The following is a 17,183-nucleotide window of genomic DNA, read 5'->3' on the forward strand; positions in this document are numbered from 1 at the left end:
TCTGGTCATTCTATAGCCGCTGTTGTAGACGGCCATCGTTCTTCTCCTAGATCTATCAACAGTGGTGTTCCTCAGGGCTCTGTCCTATCACAAACTCTCTTCCTTTTATTCATCAATAATCTTCTAAGCTGTACATCTAACCCTATCCACTCATACGCTGATGACTCCACCCTTCACCTTTCCATTCAGTTCCCGCAACGCCCATCTCAACAGTTATTTCAACAAACAAGGGATGAGGCTATGGCACGCCTAATGTCTGACTTGGCTCATATCTCTGACTGGGGTAAAAATAATATGGTTGTTTTTAATGCATCTAAGACTCAGTTCTTACACCTATCAACCCGACAAAATCTTCCACAGGTATACCCACTAATGTTTAATAATATTCAGCTTAATCCTGCATCATCCTTGAACATGCTTGGATTTTCATTTACTCGGGACTTATCTTGGAAAGATCATATTACATCTCTTGTAAAATCTGCTTCCAAGAGATTGGGTGTGCTAAGCTGACTCCGTTCTTTCTTTACCCCTGCACAACTGTTGACTCTATACAGGGGTTTTATCCGCCCCTGTGTGGAATACAACTCTCATGTGTGGGGAGGCTCCCCACATACAGCTCTTCTCAATAGGGTGGAGTCAAAGGCTTTTCGACTCATTAACTCTCCTCCTCTTACTGACTCCCTTCAACCTCTGTCTCTTCGCCGCACTGTTACATCTTTATCTCTTTTCTATCGCTACTTTAATGGTCACTGCTCCTTTGAACCGACTGCTTGCATTCCTCCACCTCTACGACGGGCGCGTAGCACCCGTCTGGCAGCAAACTCCCATCCCTTTTCTGTCCAACTCTCTAATGCAAGAATTAACCATTACTCCCAGTCTTTCATTTATGCAACAGGTCAGCTCTGGAACTGTCTCCCTCTGTCTGTATTTCCTGCTGCCTATGATCTCCAGTCTTTCAAACGCAGTGTGTCCAGGCATCTCAAAATGATCGGATCTTGAATTTGGCTCTCTATTGTATTTTGTTTTTCTCTTGGAGGGAACTGTTACTGCGGGCTCATGGGCTTTGGTTCCTTCTTCCTCGCATAAAAAAAAAAAAAAGCACCCATCAGCCGGGGACACTTCCAACCCTCCCCAGGCCCGCATTCAGCAGGAGCCCGTCTTTACCCTTGAGAAGCTCTGCTCCATTGGAAAGTAAATAGCGGAGGCCATAGTTGTGGGCATCAGCCAACACCTAGGCTTAACATGCCCCCCAGCCCCACTCTCTGCCGCAATCGACGTGATAATCGATCAGGCCATTGGAAAGAAGCAGAGTGGCATACCACCACCAGCACAGCCTGCGCCCCCTTCAGAGACTACTAGTCCCCTACCGCACAGGGCGGCTTGCCCAACATGGAGGGCGCGGCCTCGATCCACCGCTGCCTCATCCCAGGGGATTCAGGAGCCTCGTCTCCCACCCCCTCCACCAGAGAAAGCGTCGGTACCAGTGGCAACCGACACGGTGGTTGAGGCCCCGGCCTCCCTGCCGGGTGACAGCCCCCTGCCTCCCATGACCTGCGAGCAGATCCCACAGACCTCTGCTTAATACAGTGGAATTGTTTGGGGATCAGGCACAAGCTCCCCCTCCTGCAGGAGGCAGTTGCCAGGGATCAGCCCCACATCTTTCTCCTGCAGGAGACTCTACTCCCCAACAATTCCTCATTTCGGCTCCCTGGATACACCTCCCATCTCCTCCCCTACGAACGCGGAGACACACGAGGGTGTGCCATACTGGTACAAGATCACGTCTCCCACATCGTCTGTGTCCCCCTGCCTTTTTGTGGACCAGGTGTGGAGGTGCAAGGGGTTGTGTTACACCCGACATCCTCCACATTAACTGTGTACAGTGTCTACAAAAGCCAGGGGGGCTCTCTCGATGTGGAAGAGTTGTTCTCCCACGCTGCCTCAGGTTCTGTCTTTATTGGGAGCGACTTTAATGCCCACCATGACATTCTCGCATCGCCCCTTCCATCCAATGAGGCAGGACGGCACATCTCACCCGTTCTCGAGGAGATGGAAGGTGTCTCCTTCATAAATAACATCAATGAACCCACCCACATTCGGGGAGGGCGCCTGGATCTGTCTTTCACCTCCACCCCCCTTGCTGGCTCGGCGCAATGGTCGCTCCACCTACGCCTCACCAGTGATCATTTTGCAATACAGATCAGGCTGCCACTCATGCCCCTCCCTCCCCCCCCACCTCCCCCACCGAGGTGGGACCTCAGCAAAGCCGATTGGGCCACCTTTGCCATAGCTCTAACTAACATCTTCGAGGTCTCTCCTCCTGCCCTAGACCTCGAGGGTAGAGCAGATCAAGTTGCCAGTGCTTTTGCACAGGCCGCCTCCATTGCCATCCCGCTACAGCAATGATCCGCGAAGCAATACTGAGACAGCTGGATCTACTGCGACAGGGTCATGGAATTGAACCACAGACTCAACACTGCACATAAGCAGTACCGGTGGTGCCGCACATCCCCGCGCCGCCGATACCTTGCTGCTGTAATGCAACACGTTGTGTTGGAGAAACGCCGCCTGAAAGAGGAGGCGTGGATCAGATGGTGCAGGACTTTGGATTCTCACTCCACTCTCAGGGAGATGTGGAGGAGAATCTGGTCTGTCTCTGACCCACGTCCCCCCCTTCCACCCTCTCACCCTGACCCAGCCGCTGAAGCCAGCCGTCTCGCTCAACACTTCGTAGACCGCTCTGTTTCCCACAATTTCTCGCAGTCCGTTAGAGACAAGCAGGTGCAGTTGTCTACCTCTAGTCTTGCAGCAATTCAGGCTGCCTGTGAAAGGCCTGACCCCGCCGATGTACCTCTCACCAGGTAGGAACCGCAAAAAGTGCTGCAGCACAGAGGAGACACTGCTCTGGGGCTCGATGGGCTAACCTACTCCTTGTTATCATATGCCAGAGATTGTGGGAAAGATCGTCTCCTTGATCTGCTCAACCTCTCATGGTCTGATGGCCGTTTGCCAAGGTCATGGAAGACAGCTGTCATCCACCCGATTCCCAAACCTCACGATCCAGGCGCCATACACCCTATTTCGCTTCTTAGCTGTGTGGCTAAGACAGCAGAAAGGGTTGTGCATGCCTGCCTTGCATGGCGTCTGGGACCGTTGCACCCGAGGAACTTTGCTTACCACCCTGGCAGGAGTGCGTCTCACTGCCTTGCCTCCTTCCTCGGGGAGCTTCAAGGTGGACGGGGGATGGCTGTCTTCCTTGATCTTGAAAAGGCCTTCGAGCTGGTGAACCCTCTTGCCATCCAGGCAGCCCTTGCTGACAGGGGAGTCGGAGGTTGGCTTTTGTCGTGGGTGGGGGACTTCTTTCTAAACCTAACAGCAGGGATCAGATTCCAGGGGCAACTCTCTCACTTCTACCACCTTCCTAATGGTACTCCCCAGGGGAGCTTTCTTAGCCCCCTGTTGTTCAATGTGCTAGTCGAGAGACTTCTAACTGTCGACTACGGACCCGGCGTGACACTGCTCGTCTACGCAGACGACCTGTCACTGGTCTTCTCGAGGAAAGACTTCTTCACCCAGGCACCCATCTCTCTTTCCAGATTACACAACAAGTGTGATGAACTTGGGCTGAAAGTCAACCTCGAGAAGACCAAGTGCCTACCTTTCGGTCTCCATCCTCCCGAACATCCCCTTACATTGGGTGGCCGCTGCATTGAGCTTGTCACACTGCACCGATATCTGGGGATCTACTTCGACTCGGGGCTAACCTTCGCCCGACACATGAAATACCTATGAGAGTGGGCCGCCTCCCACATTTCTGCTCTCTGCTACCTTTCTAGTCGCAGCTTAGGGGCATCGTATGCAGTTCTGCGTACTTTTTATGCTCACTAGTTGATTATAGTGCGATCTGCCTCCCAGGGCTGACTTCCCCCATCTCCCAGTCTTTGGAGGTACCGTACTCCAAAATAACGCTCTACGGATTTATGCTGGGTGCTTCCCGCTGGACCCGACTGGTCAATTTACGGATGGAGAGTGGGTTTCCATCACTCACCCACCAGATCGCACTACGTGTAGCAGCAGAAACGTTTTGTCTAGTTAATCTTCACCTGAAGCTACATGTTTCCATTTTGCTTAAATGCCTGGCTAGCAGGCCCCCAGACCCGTCCCCCCCCCTCGGGAGTGGGCTCCAGCCATGGCTGCACTCTTTCACAAGTTCAGTGTGGCACAAGAGGTGGGCCTAGATCCAGAGCTGGCATGCCCAGGCTATGAACCTCCTGCACCCTGGGCGCCTCCCCCTTTCACCATTATCAGTCCCACCGACATGAAGCCTCGCCACTCGATCCCTGCCATCCTTCGGCAGGAGAGTCTCAGTAGACTCACTTTGCTTAACTCTGATGCGGCAGTCTACTACACCGATGGCTCTGTTTTGTCTGATGGTTCAGCGGGAGCTGCTTTTGCTTATGGGGACCACACTGAATCCTGGCGCATCACCACGGGTGTCTCCGCATTTCAGGCAGAGCTAGTGGCTCTTCTTGGTGCCCTGCGCCATGCCTATAACCACCGACATAGACGTGTCATTCTCCACACTGACTCCCTATCCTCCCTTCAGTGCCTAGCATCTCTCTCTCTCTCTAGATGGCCACTGGTTCCTACTTACTGCCATATTTACAGTGTCCTCCTTTATCCAGCGGCGGGATGGCACTGTGATTCTTCACTGGGTACCTGGGCACGTTGGGATACGGGGTAATGAACTAGCTGCTGCTGCTGCACGTGCAGCTACGTCTCTCACTGATGTTACATATCCGCTTCACCCCAGTGCTTCCAGAGTTCTCTCTGCTGTGGCTGGCATTATTACAGAACTTACAATGGATGACCATCGCCTATGTGTCACCGACGGCTCACGCTCGGCCACTTGGTATGCTACTGCCACATCATATTCCCCTATATCGATCCCTCCAGGACTATCCAATTATCTCTTACTCAGGCCCTGGCATTTACGCATGAGATTCCCATGCTATCATCAAATTGCCAGCTTGGACTCTGAACCGTGCCCCAACTGCTCCGAGCAGTCTACTGAACCCCTCTGCCACTACATTCTCGACTGCCCTGCAACTGCTTTTGTTCGAGAGTTCCCTGGGGAGGGCTTTGGTCACTCAGGTGATGATGAGTACGATGCTGGTAGGGCCATTGGCAATGCAACCTTTCAAAGGCTCCTACAAACTGTACGGGAATATCCACCTCCCCGTTAACTGCTACTTCCACCCCCTGTCATTATTCTTGCTCCAACTCACTTTATTTTTATTTTTTTGCTTTTCCCTGTTTATCGTGCTTATCTTTGATGGGCTCTTAGTTTGCCCGTGTCCCACAACAGGTGGGCAAATATTCTACAACAACAACAAATGCGTTTACAGAAGTACTTCCGTAAATGCAAAAAATGCAAATTTACGTAAACTTTGTCACAAACGCAAATCGACGTACGAAATCACACTTTCGCAGTTGCGGACTTTGTGGTTTGTGGAACTGATTGCAAAAGTGCTCAGTTTTGCTTTATTGGTTCTGCCACCAGATAACTTTATTCATAAAAAAACTGGTAGCTGCAATGGTGGTGCTTATGGTGTGGTGGTGATGGTAGTAGTTGTAAAGATGGAGGTGGTGGTAACTGTGGTGTTGGTGCTTGTGTTCGTGGTGGTGGTAGCTGTGATGATGATGGTGGTGCTGGTAGCTGGAATTGTGATGGTGGTGGTCATGATGGTAGCTACGATAAAAACAGTGGTGGTGGTAACTGTACTGATGGTGGTGATGGTAGCAGTGGCTGTTCAGAAACGGCTCTCATTTGGTCAAGTACTCTGTGGTTCTGTCAGGCCACAAGGCACTTGCTTCAAAGTGAAGCAAGGTTCAAAAGCAGTTCTCATTTGGAAAAGCCTAAGTGACCTGGAAGGGTATACCTGGTAACTTCAAAAATCTCTCAAAATGTCTCCATAGTTTTAATGCTCACTTACTTTGCAAACTTGTAAGGGAAGAGTTGGGTTGGGTGTTTGAGAACCAAGCCTTCACCAAGTGTCCAAGTGGCTACTTGCAGCGACTGAGACTCTGGCTCACTAAACGGCACCATCGAGTATATGCTGGCACTGTTCAGGATACACTGTATATAAGAAGGTATAATGAAAGCAGTTACAGAAGCCACTGTGTGGCATCTGTAACTGCTGATGGAAAAAGAAAACTGGAAGCCATTCATTATGAATTGATGGATTATCCACCAACATAGTTTGAGAGAGGTAATGATATGCCTAATGTTTCTGCAGTGAGAAAAGGCCAAAAGGCAGACTTACTAATTCCACTTTTAGTAGAGGCTGATGTTGCCTGAAACGAAGTCTTTACCAGAAAACACATTGAATACTTTGTACGTCATAGATATGATGGCATTTGTTCAGAGGAATTAAACATTTCACAACTTTCAAAGATTTATCCCAGATGTACAGTATTTGTCGAAGATGGTCAAGGAGATATCCGAAAACTGTCATCTGATACATTTAGTTGGAGATCATTATGAAGCAGATGACAAATCTTCCCTAAAAGGAAATGAGACACAGACGGGAAAAATCACGAACTAAGAGCAAAGAGTATATTCCAGTTGATGTTCTACAAATCGCTGACTGGGAACAATCTTGTTCTAACATAAAGAACAAAGGCCATCTTTTGAATTACCTGAGCAATTGCTGGACATCTAACCATTGTAATCTCCCTCAGGGTATAGAAACGGTTATAGAAGGTATGAAACGTACCAAAGAAGCTGTCAGTGTTATTATCAGTTTGAGTTAAGAAAATCATGAGGAGGCTTACACGAGGCTGACTGCACACATCAATTATGGTGTATCTGAGGGTGGCTGCAAACGGATCATTGTTTAGGCAACTGATACGAATGCCATGCTTCTTTGTATATACTATGCTTCAAGACTAAACTTGGAAGAATTCTCGGTTGAAAAAAATCTTGAGCTCATACCTGCATAGAAATCTCTAAACAGCTTTCAGTTTAGTTTGATATATCAGAAAACATTCTGATAGGATTTTTGCTAAATATATGTCAACTATCCCTTCAGAAAAGGGAAAAATGGCAGGCAAACTTGCTCTGGAGTCCTGTCATGACTTCCTAACTCTTTGGCCGATTAGTGAACAGCCATACAAAGTTGACAATCAGTTTGTTGAAAATTTTACTTCAGATGCAAAACATTTTTCTTTTTGTGAAATTGTATGGAAGAGAACAGTTCAAAAGTCTGAACAAACTGAGGGCCCACATTTTTGGTACACTGTCTTCCAAAGCTGATTTAAGTTTGCCACCAACAGACCATTCATTCAAACTTCATGTGTTGCGAGGATTTTACCATATATATATATATATATATATATATATATATATATATATATATATATATACATATATACTGTAAATCAACCCAAATATCTGTCCCACAACTTCCAAACCCCAAGGAGTTTGGTGGAGAAGTTGTAAATGGTCTCCTAGAAGCTGTACCAGTCAATCAACAAAACCAGGTATACCTGCAGTATAACCTTACCATGATGACAAAAAAGGTTGCATACGAAATTCTACCTATCTATCTGTCTATTGCCAGACGCTTTATTTCCGTAAGGGGTGAACGTAAACAAGTTGCAAACGTGAAGAAAGTGGCATTACTTGAGCAGTTTCCTGCCACTGTCCTGGAGAACCTGTAAAATGTGCTAGGGTGGAAGGCCCAATGACTTTTTATTGGATGATGTTTGGAATATTGTTTTATTTTTGTTTTTTGGTTAAGAATGTAAGCAGTGGATTATTTAAAACTGTAAGTAAACACTGAATCAGACTATTTTTTTGCCTCAGATTTTTCATAAGTGTTCATGGATACGCAGTAGATGTTATTTGAGTATTCCATTTATATCAGAATATAAAAATAAAAAAGTAAAACTTTGCTGAAGTCGGAAACACTAGGGCTCAATGTGATGCAAAGGTGAACACTTATAACAGTGGCCAGCACAATATTACACAAGTGAAAACTTGGGGTTTAGATAAAATACTTAACAACTTTCAGCCTGTGAATGAAGTGTATACATAAGGTTTTGAAGACACTGATACACTTGCACAACTGTATCCAATAGAAAGCAATTTAGAATTGCATTGCAGTACTTATGAAGTTTTTCACCTGCCAAAATATATTTACTCGTTCCCCGCCCCGAAAGGGCTCGGGGATGGGTATTGCTTTCACTCGGTTTGTCTGTTTGTTTGGTTGCCTGCCTGTCTGTCTGTTAACAATTTTACAGGAAAACTACTGGTGCGATGTTGACTAAAATTACAGAGATGATGGACTATGATCTGATCACCTGATTAAACTGTTGGCCAAATTGGGCCCAAGGCCAAGCTTTTAGCCCAAAAGATGTAAAAAAAAAAAAAAAATAGGGGTGGGGATATGTAAGAATCGTTTTTCGCCATAACTCCTCTCAAATTCATCATATCGACATGAAACCAAAACCTAAAGGTGCATCATTCAAATCTGCATCCTATAACACATTTTCCTCTCATGTTCCTGAGTTTGAATCTTCTGAAATTTCTAATCTCTGGCTTCTGCCATCCTGTCATTCTCTGAATAAATATACATGTGCTGTTTACTTATCCCTTAATTCTACTGACTACGAAAAATTCTTTGACCATCTTACTTCTAAGATGGAGCAAATCCAATTAATTTCTCCCTTTTCTGGATTCGTCATTCTAGATGATTTCAATATTCACCACAATCTTTGGCTCTCCTCTCCTTCCACTGATCCACCTAGTGAATAAGCCTAAAATTTTTCTGTCATTAACCCTCGCCGTGCTGTTTGCCTCATACGAGGTGATATGCAGACCACCCCTGGTTGCGCTGATTGTCTCATATGAGGCGATGGGTCTCGGCGCCATAACCATCACAACCATTCAAAAGCATCAGTGGTTTCCACGTAAACGTTAAGTGTCCCTCTACACCATCAGAACTGTTGCCAAGCCCTGCCACACTACAGTTGCCAAATGCCGCATATTTAGTCATTTAGATATGCAGCACCCCTGCCCATGCTGATCGCCTCATATCAGGCCTCACATCAGGCAATGGATCTCTGCCACGATTTCAAGCATGAGGAAGCGTCAGTGATTTACAAGGGAACGTTGAGTCTCCATCTACACCATCAGAGCTGCTGCCAAGCCCTACGACACCGCAGTTGCCAAATACTGCATATTAAGTGATTTAGTTCTCATTTGTAGCCCAGCAAAGGCGGATTCATGCCCGTCTACCTCCCACGGTACTAGCGACTTATTGCCGCCCTCACACCCACCCAAGAGGAGTAAATTACTCGTACACTACTTTACAAATTTTCACAAAAGTTTTCTCTTAATTTTTTGAGTGTTTTTAATGCAAAATTTCACGCTGATTCCAAAAATGTGCATATTTTTTCTCTACCATCGACCATTTGCGAGATATATCAAATTATGCTAATATAAATAAATGTATTGTTTATGTGAAAAGCCCTCTACCCCTTTGTACCCAAAATATGTGCTAGCTCAGGAAATCGTGTTTTAGCTTACTGTCAGCCTCTTACGAATAACCAGCGGTAAACTACATATCTTTTTAAGGCCATATGCAGGTATGCCTGTTTAATTTCAGTCCGATGAGTTTAATGAGCTGCCCTCTAATGTAGTAGAAGAACTTTCCATTAAGGTGTACAGTGATTTGTCACTAACTTTTTCTTTTTCAGGTTCTTATTGTAAACATTGAATTTTCTTGACCATGGTTACAAGAGGATGCAGAAATTCACCAGATTTATTTTGTTATGTGTGTGGATACTATTTGGAACAAAGCATGTATCACATAAAATTGTGAAAGGTGCCAAGTACTGGATTGCTCATAGACTGTACTTTGGAATGAGTATGGGTAACCAAGAAAAACCATGGGCCCCTCATGTGATATGTGGAAGTTGTCGATCAAATTTAGACGGATGGCTGAGAGGTGCAAGAAAAGCAATGCCTTTTACTGTTCCGAGAGTGTGACGAGAGCCAAAAAATCATCACGATGATTGCAAAATTTGCATGATTGATATATTAAAGTACAGAAGAGTTAAGGGAAGAAAAGCCCTTCCGTATCTCAGCATTCCATCCTCTATTGCACCAGTGCCACATGATGATAACTTACCAGTTCCACGGCCGCCAGAAAATGTAAGTACATCTTATCAAAATGTTAATAACAACTTTAAATTTCATTCATGGTAACAGAATCAATATTGAAATATTTCAAACATCTAGCTAAGCTTTCTTGTAATGTGATTACACATAAAATTCATATTAAGGTTCCAGCTATTCAATGCAACATTGTTAATTTTTCAGGTAGAGGATATGATGGAGGTCTCATCAGGAGAGTCTGAAGATGGCGACAACCAAGAAATGGATGAAACGTATGAGCCAAGAATGAGTACCCGCCCACACTTTTCAAATCAACGTGAACTGGATGATCTCGTCAGGGACTTGGGCCTCACTAAGTTAAGAGCTGAGCTTTTAGCATCCAGGCTGAATGAATGGAATCTGTTGGGAGAGGACTGCAAATCAACAGTATACAGGAAGCGCCATGAGGAATTCGAAGTATACTTTGATATAAGTGAGGATCTCTGCTTCTGCAAAGATATAAATGGCTTGTTTACAGCTATTGGAATTGATCACAACCCCGAAGAATGGCGACTTTTCATAGATAGCTCAACAAAAAGCCTGAAAGCTGTTTTACTACACAGTGGAAATCAGTATCCATCCCTAGCTATTGCATATTCCGTACAGATGAAGGAAGAATATGACAAGGTAAAAAAGCTTCTTGAGAAAGTAAACTATGATAAGTTTAAATGGGATGTTTGTGGAGATTTTAAAATGCTTGCCTTCTTACTTGGATTACAGGGTGGATACACAAAGCATTCATGTTTTCTTTGCCTATGGGACAGTAGGGCTGATCATGAATCTTACCAGAAGGTTGAGTTACCCCCACGAGAGGACCTGCAGCCAGTAAAGCTAAATGTTATTAGACAAACTCTAGTAGAGCCTGCCAAAGTGTTGTTACCTCCACTTCACATAAAACTGGGTTTGGTCAAACAGTTTGTAAAGCCTTTAGATCATGGTGGAGAAGCATTTCAAGAGATTCGTCTACTCTCTCCAAAGCTATGTGAGGCAAAGTTTAAGGGTGGTATATTTACAGGACCGCAAGTAAGGACAATGTTGAGGTCAGTAAAACTTGAAAATGTGATGAGTGATGTCAAAAGAGAGGCATGGTGTGCATTTCGCGACATAATTAATGGATTCCTTGGTAATAACAAAGACCCAAACTACAAGCAGCTTGTAGCAAAACTTATTGAGAGTTATAAGAATTTAGGCTGTAGAATGTCATTAAACATGCACTTTTTGCATTCACATTTAGACTTTTTTCGTGAAAACTTAGGTCAAGTGAGTGAGGAACATGGTGAGAGATTCCATCAGGATACTGCTACAACGGAGAAAAGATATCAAAGAAGATGGGACACTGCAATGATGGGAGACTATATATGGTCACTGGTGCATAAAGATAAAAGAGCTCACAGTAGGCAAGCACGATCTTCAGTGCATTTCTAGTATAATTCTATAATCTGATCATAGGCTTACTTACATTTTCTCATTAGTTTAAAAAGGAATATAAGGACCAAATAATTTCAGTTACTATTAATGGACAATGTGAATAAGTTGAATAAAGCACTATTGCAGGTAATTATGGTTTCCTTTCTCTATTAAACCTTAGTTACCTCCTAAATATCGATGCTATGCAAATTTCAAGGGTATTTTTGAAATCAGGAGAAAAAATCACCCTAGAAACACTAAAAACATTAAGAGAAACAAAACTTGTGTTACCCAGTGTTACAAAAAGACAAGGGTGAAGAAGAGTTCGAGCTCAGAAACAATTGATCTGATGACAAAAAATGAACTAAATAATAAATTAAGAAGACCGAAAAAATGACTGAGGAAAGGTAATCAGGCTGAGACGAAAATATTTCCCACATCTCTAAATGTTGACAAAAAGTCAATGCCTAACCTGAACTGGTGCAAAGTCACTGCGGTGAATGAGTGATTAACATCGCTAGCTGCGAAGCTGTCAACCCAATAACGTCAGGGTTCGAATTATGGTGTGGGAACCTGATGTCACTCAACTCAGGTGTCTATTCACCTTTTTTTTTTGGTTGATAGGTTACATGAGTAGATAGGGTAGCACCTAGGGAAGATAAATGAGGTAACGTGGATGATCCAGCAGCTTTGTATCCTAGTGTATTGTGTGAATAACCCGACAAAGGCCCAAAGCAAGAACACAAGCTCCTCATGGCGTCTGTCCCAACCACTATCTAACCTCAACCCTAACCTAACTGCATAGTTTGGTGTATATAGGATCAAGTTCTTAAAGCTGACTTTGTCATGACTTTTCTCTTATTGCTTAGAAAAACAGTTGCTTATGTGGCTCAGTTCTACTTAGTTTGGTCCATACTGATTCAAAATTGTTTGAGTTATACAGTTTACAGACAAAGAGAATAATAAACACACACACACACACACACACACACACACACACACACACACACACACACACACACACACACACACAGTGCCCTGCTGTGCCCTGCACGTGGATGTAATAATGGGGCAGATGAAAAAAGCTGATGTTTAGATTCTCAGCCATCTTTCCCCACATTTAGATCCAGCATAGTTGTTTTAGTACTGTAACATTCATATAATATAAGAACATTCCAGTCAAAATCAGTGCAGGATGTAGTAAAAAGCTTGAGTCAATACAGTGTGTACGAAATTGTAATACCTGAGAAATAAAAGAGGTGAGTGGATGGAATATCATTAATTTTTGTCGTATTAATCATTTAAGTGTAAAAGGCCTCTCATTAGAAGAATAGGATAGTATCAAGAATAAACTATATAAGGTGATCTTATTAAGGTATTAAGTATATATTCTTTAATGCAGACGAGGATTTTAATGGTTTGAATTATACGTCAGTGAATGTTTCAATGTGGAATGTAAAAGGTGCAAATGATGAGGTGAAAGAGAGATTGTCCAGGTGCTTGAGAGTGCAAAAGTGGACATATTTGGATTAAGGGGGACTACGGAGGTGACAGTGTGTGAAAGTGGGAGTATAGGTGGGGTGTATATGCAGGAACAGGTATATAAGAATGAGAGGGCAAAAGAAGGTGTATGTATTGTTGCGTGCAAGAAATGGAAGGAAAATAGAAGACAGTATGAGTCAGTTGGTTAAGGACTGTTTAGGTAAGATTGAATAGTAGGAATACAAACGTAGGCGATTGTATGCGTATGTGCACCAATGGAAGACCGTGCGAGCAGAGTGAAAGAAGAGTTCTAGGCAAATGTGGAAGTTTGAATGGAAAAGTTTGAGAGGACTGAAAGAGTGTATCAGAGATATGAATGGAAAGGTGGGAATGTGAGGGTGAATGGAGAAGTTGGTGAGTGAGGTGTACATGCAGAAGTGGATGAGAGTGACAGTGCTCTAGTGGGCATTTACTGTGCGGGAAGGCGGTTCGTGATAGTCAATAGCCTCCTCAGGCATAAAATGATCCACAGATGTACATGCCGAGTGATGAAATGGTTGGATGGTGAATTGAATGAACGGAATGCTATTACTGAGTATTTGTGTGTGTGGATGAGAGAATGAGAAGGAATATAATACATAAAAGAGCATACAGAGGTTGGGGGAATGAACTTTCTCACCACCACTTGGTGGTGGTGAAAGTCAGTGTTTTATTGTGATGGATGAATAAAATGAGAGAAGGACAAGAGGAAGTCAATACAAGGATAACAGAAAGGGTGCTTGAGGATTGAAAAAGGGCACAATATAAGAGAGAAGTGAATGAGCAATTGGGTAAATATGATTTGGAGCAGGTGCAGGAGGTGGAAGATTTGTGCAAGATATTCACATAAATCTGTGCAGCATGTGACGTGGTGTGTGGGGTGAAGAGAAGACGAAAGAGGGTGCAAGAAACGGCATGGTGGAATAAAATGAGAAAAAATGTGGCGCAAAAGAAGAAAGCAAATAGTGAGCGGGTGGGAAGTAGGACCATGGAGAAAGTTGAGAGACCGAAGAGAGAGTTATATGTGCTGAGGAAGAGAGAGGTGAAGAGATTAGTGAGTATAAGAAGAGAGTAGATGAAGAATATGGACAGAATTTGAGTGTAAAATGGATGGAATGTAGGAAAGTGTTCTGGAAGGAGGTAAAGACAGTCAGACAGAGTGATGATGAAGTTGATCGGGAACTGAAAGATAAAAACGTTATATTGATAGTGGAGAACAGATATAAAGTGAGCAAATGGAGATAACACTTTCACAGGAAAAAGTATATGGTAGGATACTTATTAACACAGTTAGGGAAATAACAGAGGACTTAGCTGGAGAAGAACGGGGAGGTTTTAAGAAGGGAAGTGGTTGTGTAGATGAGATGATCATCCTTAGGTCTTTAGACGTAAAGTTACAAAAAAGGGGAGAGGAGTTATATGCGGCATGGATTTGGAGAAAGTATGTGACAGAATGGAAAGACAAGAAATGTGGAAAACAATAAGAATACATGGAGTAAATGGAAAGTAGTTGAATGCCCTGAAGAAAATGTATGAGGGTGCTAATGCTGCGGTGCATGTGGATGGTGAACTGAGCGAATTTTTCTACCTGAATGTTGGATTCAAAAAGGGATGTGTCATATCTTAATGGTTGTTCAGTCTGTATATGGATGGAATTGTAAAAGAGATGCAAGGTAGGCTATTGGGTCTTGAAGCGGCCCTAAAGAGAGAGAGCAGAGTTTGGAAACTTTCTGTTCTGTTGTTTACAGATAATACTTGTTAAGTGAATACAAAACGGGTCTGCAAGGCTTGATGAATGAGTTTAGAAGAGTGTGTAAGAAACGGAATCTAATGATGAATGTAGGGAAGACTAAAGTTACGGTCTTCGAAAGAAATTAAGCCACTGAATCCACAGTGAGGTTGGATGATGAGGAAATGTAAAATGTGAGTGCAGTTAGGTACTTGGGTAGTATGGATGGAAGTTTGGAGGATGAAGTGTTTGAAAGGGTACAACAGGGAAAAAGGATGCTCGTTCTTCGAGTGCAGTGATAAGAAATAAAGAAGTCGCTGCATGATAATATTGTGATACCAGCTCTAACGTCTGCAAGCGAAGTTTGAACCCTGTCGGAAGGACAATCCAAGAGTGAGAGCAGTGGAAACGAGTTATTTCAGAGGAGCTTGTGGAGTTACATGAAGAGACAGAATAACAAATGAGGATGTGAATGAGCATTGTTGTGTGGATGTGGATGTGACTGAAAGCATTAGGAGATATACACTGATGTGATTTGGCCTTGTGAAGAGGATGGAGAGCGAGAGACTAATGAGGAGAGTGAATGCGAGTTAAGTGAAGTGGGGGAGAGGCATGTGGAGGCCAAGGATGAGATATGGCGAGATGGATGGAAAGCTTGTGACAGGGAGAGCTGGAGCTCCCGTTTCATCAACCCTCGGGACTAGTTCCTGACCATCCCCGTTTGCTGAACTTTTTCAGTGTTTCAGTAGCACAGAGAGTAGGCCAACATACTCTCCAATACAAGTTTTTCCAACTGTCAATGCCAAACTACATGCACAGTACACACTATACTTACTATGCAAAATTAAGAAAAAAGGGCATTGTTCAACCAAGCCTCAGAGTCCCCGAGTGGGGGGAGGGACGTAAATGCCCCCACCATCTGCCCCTCTCCCGGTGACGACCCAGCGAGATGTCTGGAACCATTGTCTGCTTCACTTCTTCTTTCCTGCAACATTCGAGGCCTTTCCTCTAACTCTTTCTCTGTTGAGCACCACCTCTCCTCCTCTAATCCTCACCGTCTCTTCCTAACTGAGACTCAGCTCTCTGAGGCAACTGACAGCAAATCCTTCTCTGTATCCTCCTGATTTCTCAGTACTCGATTTAAAGCCAAAGTGGCTTTTCCGTATCTATACGCAATAACTTATTTTGTGCTTGTGTTCGTGAACTTGGTTTTTTTTAATTCGCCGTTCTCTGGCTTTGGCTTTCCTGTCCTTCTCTGGCTAAATATATCTGTGCTGTTTACTTGTACCCTAATTCTACTAACTTTTGAAAATTCTTTGACTATCTTACATCTGTGATGGAAAACATCCTATCCATTTCTACTTTCTCTAAAATCTCCACTCTAGGAGATTTCAATGTTCACCACCACCTTTGGCTCATATCTTCTTTCATTGATCCACCTGGTGAACAGGCCTACATCTTTTCTATCCTTAATGACCTAGAGCAGCTTGTTCAGCACCCTATCCATATCCCTGACCACCTTGGAGAAAGTTACAACATAACTGACCTCTTCCTTACAACTAATCCTTCTGCTTACACTGTAAATCTTTCCACTCCATTGTGCTCCTCTGACCGCAATCGTATCACCTTAACCTGTCCTATTGCTCCAGTATGGCCTGTGGACCCTCCAGAAAAACGTCGGTTGTGGCACTTTGGAGCTGATGATGGGGAGGCCCTCATGTAGTAATTCTTTAATTTTCCCTGGAATTATTTTAAATTCCGTGGCCAAGTTTCATCTGAGTGTGCCTTGGGCATTACAAAAGTTATTCTCCTTTCTCATATCCTTTCTATATACTGTATAATGGAAAAAAATAACCTTGGTCATATCACGCTTGTTCTAATGCTGTCCACAACAAGGAGAAGGCCTACAAAAGGTACTAAGGCCAATCACCTCTGATTGTCATCATTTTTATGTTTCTGCCCAGAATCATCCTAAGTCTGTCTTTGCTCTACTAAAATACATATATATATATATATATATATATATATATATATATATATATATATATATATATATATATATATATATCATCCATACTCAATACTTTGAACTCTCCAACTCGAATTCTTCCCACTCCTTCAGCCACCTTGCCAAAAATTCTAACAACTTTATCTCATCATCTTTTCCTCCTATTTTCCACACTGATGGCTCTGTGCCTATTTTTTCTACTGATATAGCAGAAATCTTAGGTCAGACCTTTTCCTCCAACTCCACCTTAGACGATTCTCGTGCTGTCCCTCCATCTCCTCTGCCCTTTGAGC

The 17,183-nt window shown here is 43.7% G+C and overlaps 1 protein-coding gene across 1 annotated transcript in view; it reads right to left on the bottom strand.

Moving 5' to 3' along the window:
• LOC145407460 (uncharacterized) overlaps nt 1-17,183 on the bottom strand; it is a 67,888-nt gene that overhangs the window by 39,123 nt on the left and 11,582 nt on the right. The window contains exon 4 of the mRNA XM_080278393.1: nt 5,997-6,125. Within this exon, the coding sequence (XP_080134519.1) occupies nt 5,997-6,125 (129 nt within the window). The remainder of the gene's footprint in view (nt 1-5,996; nt 6,126-17,183) is intronic.

This window comes from Coenobita brevimanus, chromosome 8 (assembly GCF_032717465.1).
Source record: "Coenobita brevimanus isolate Jiangsu-jjx chromosome 8, ASM3271746v2, whole genome shotgun sequence".
Lineage (NCBI taxonomy): Eukaryota > Metazoa > Arthropoda > Malacostraca > Decapoda > Coenobitidae > Coenobita > Coenobita brevimanus.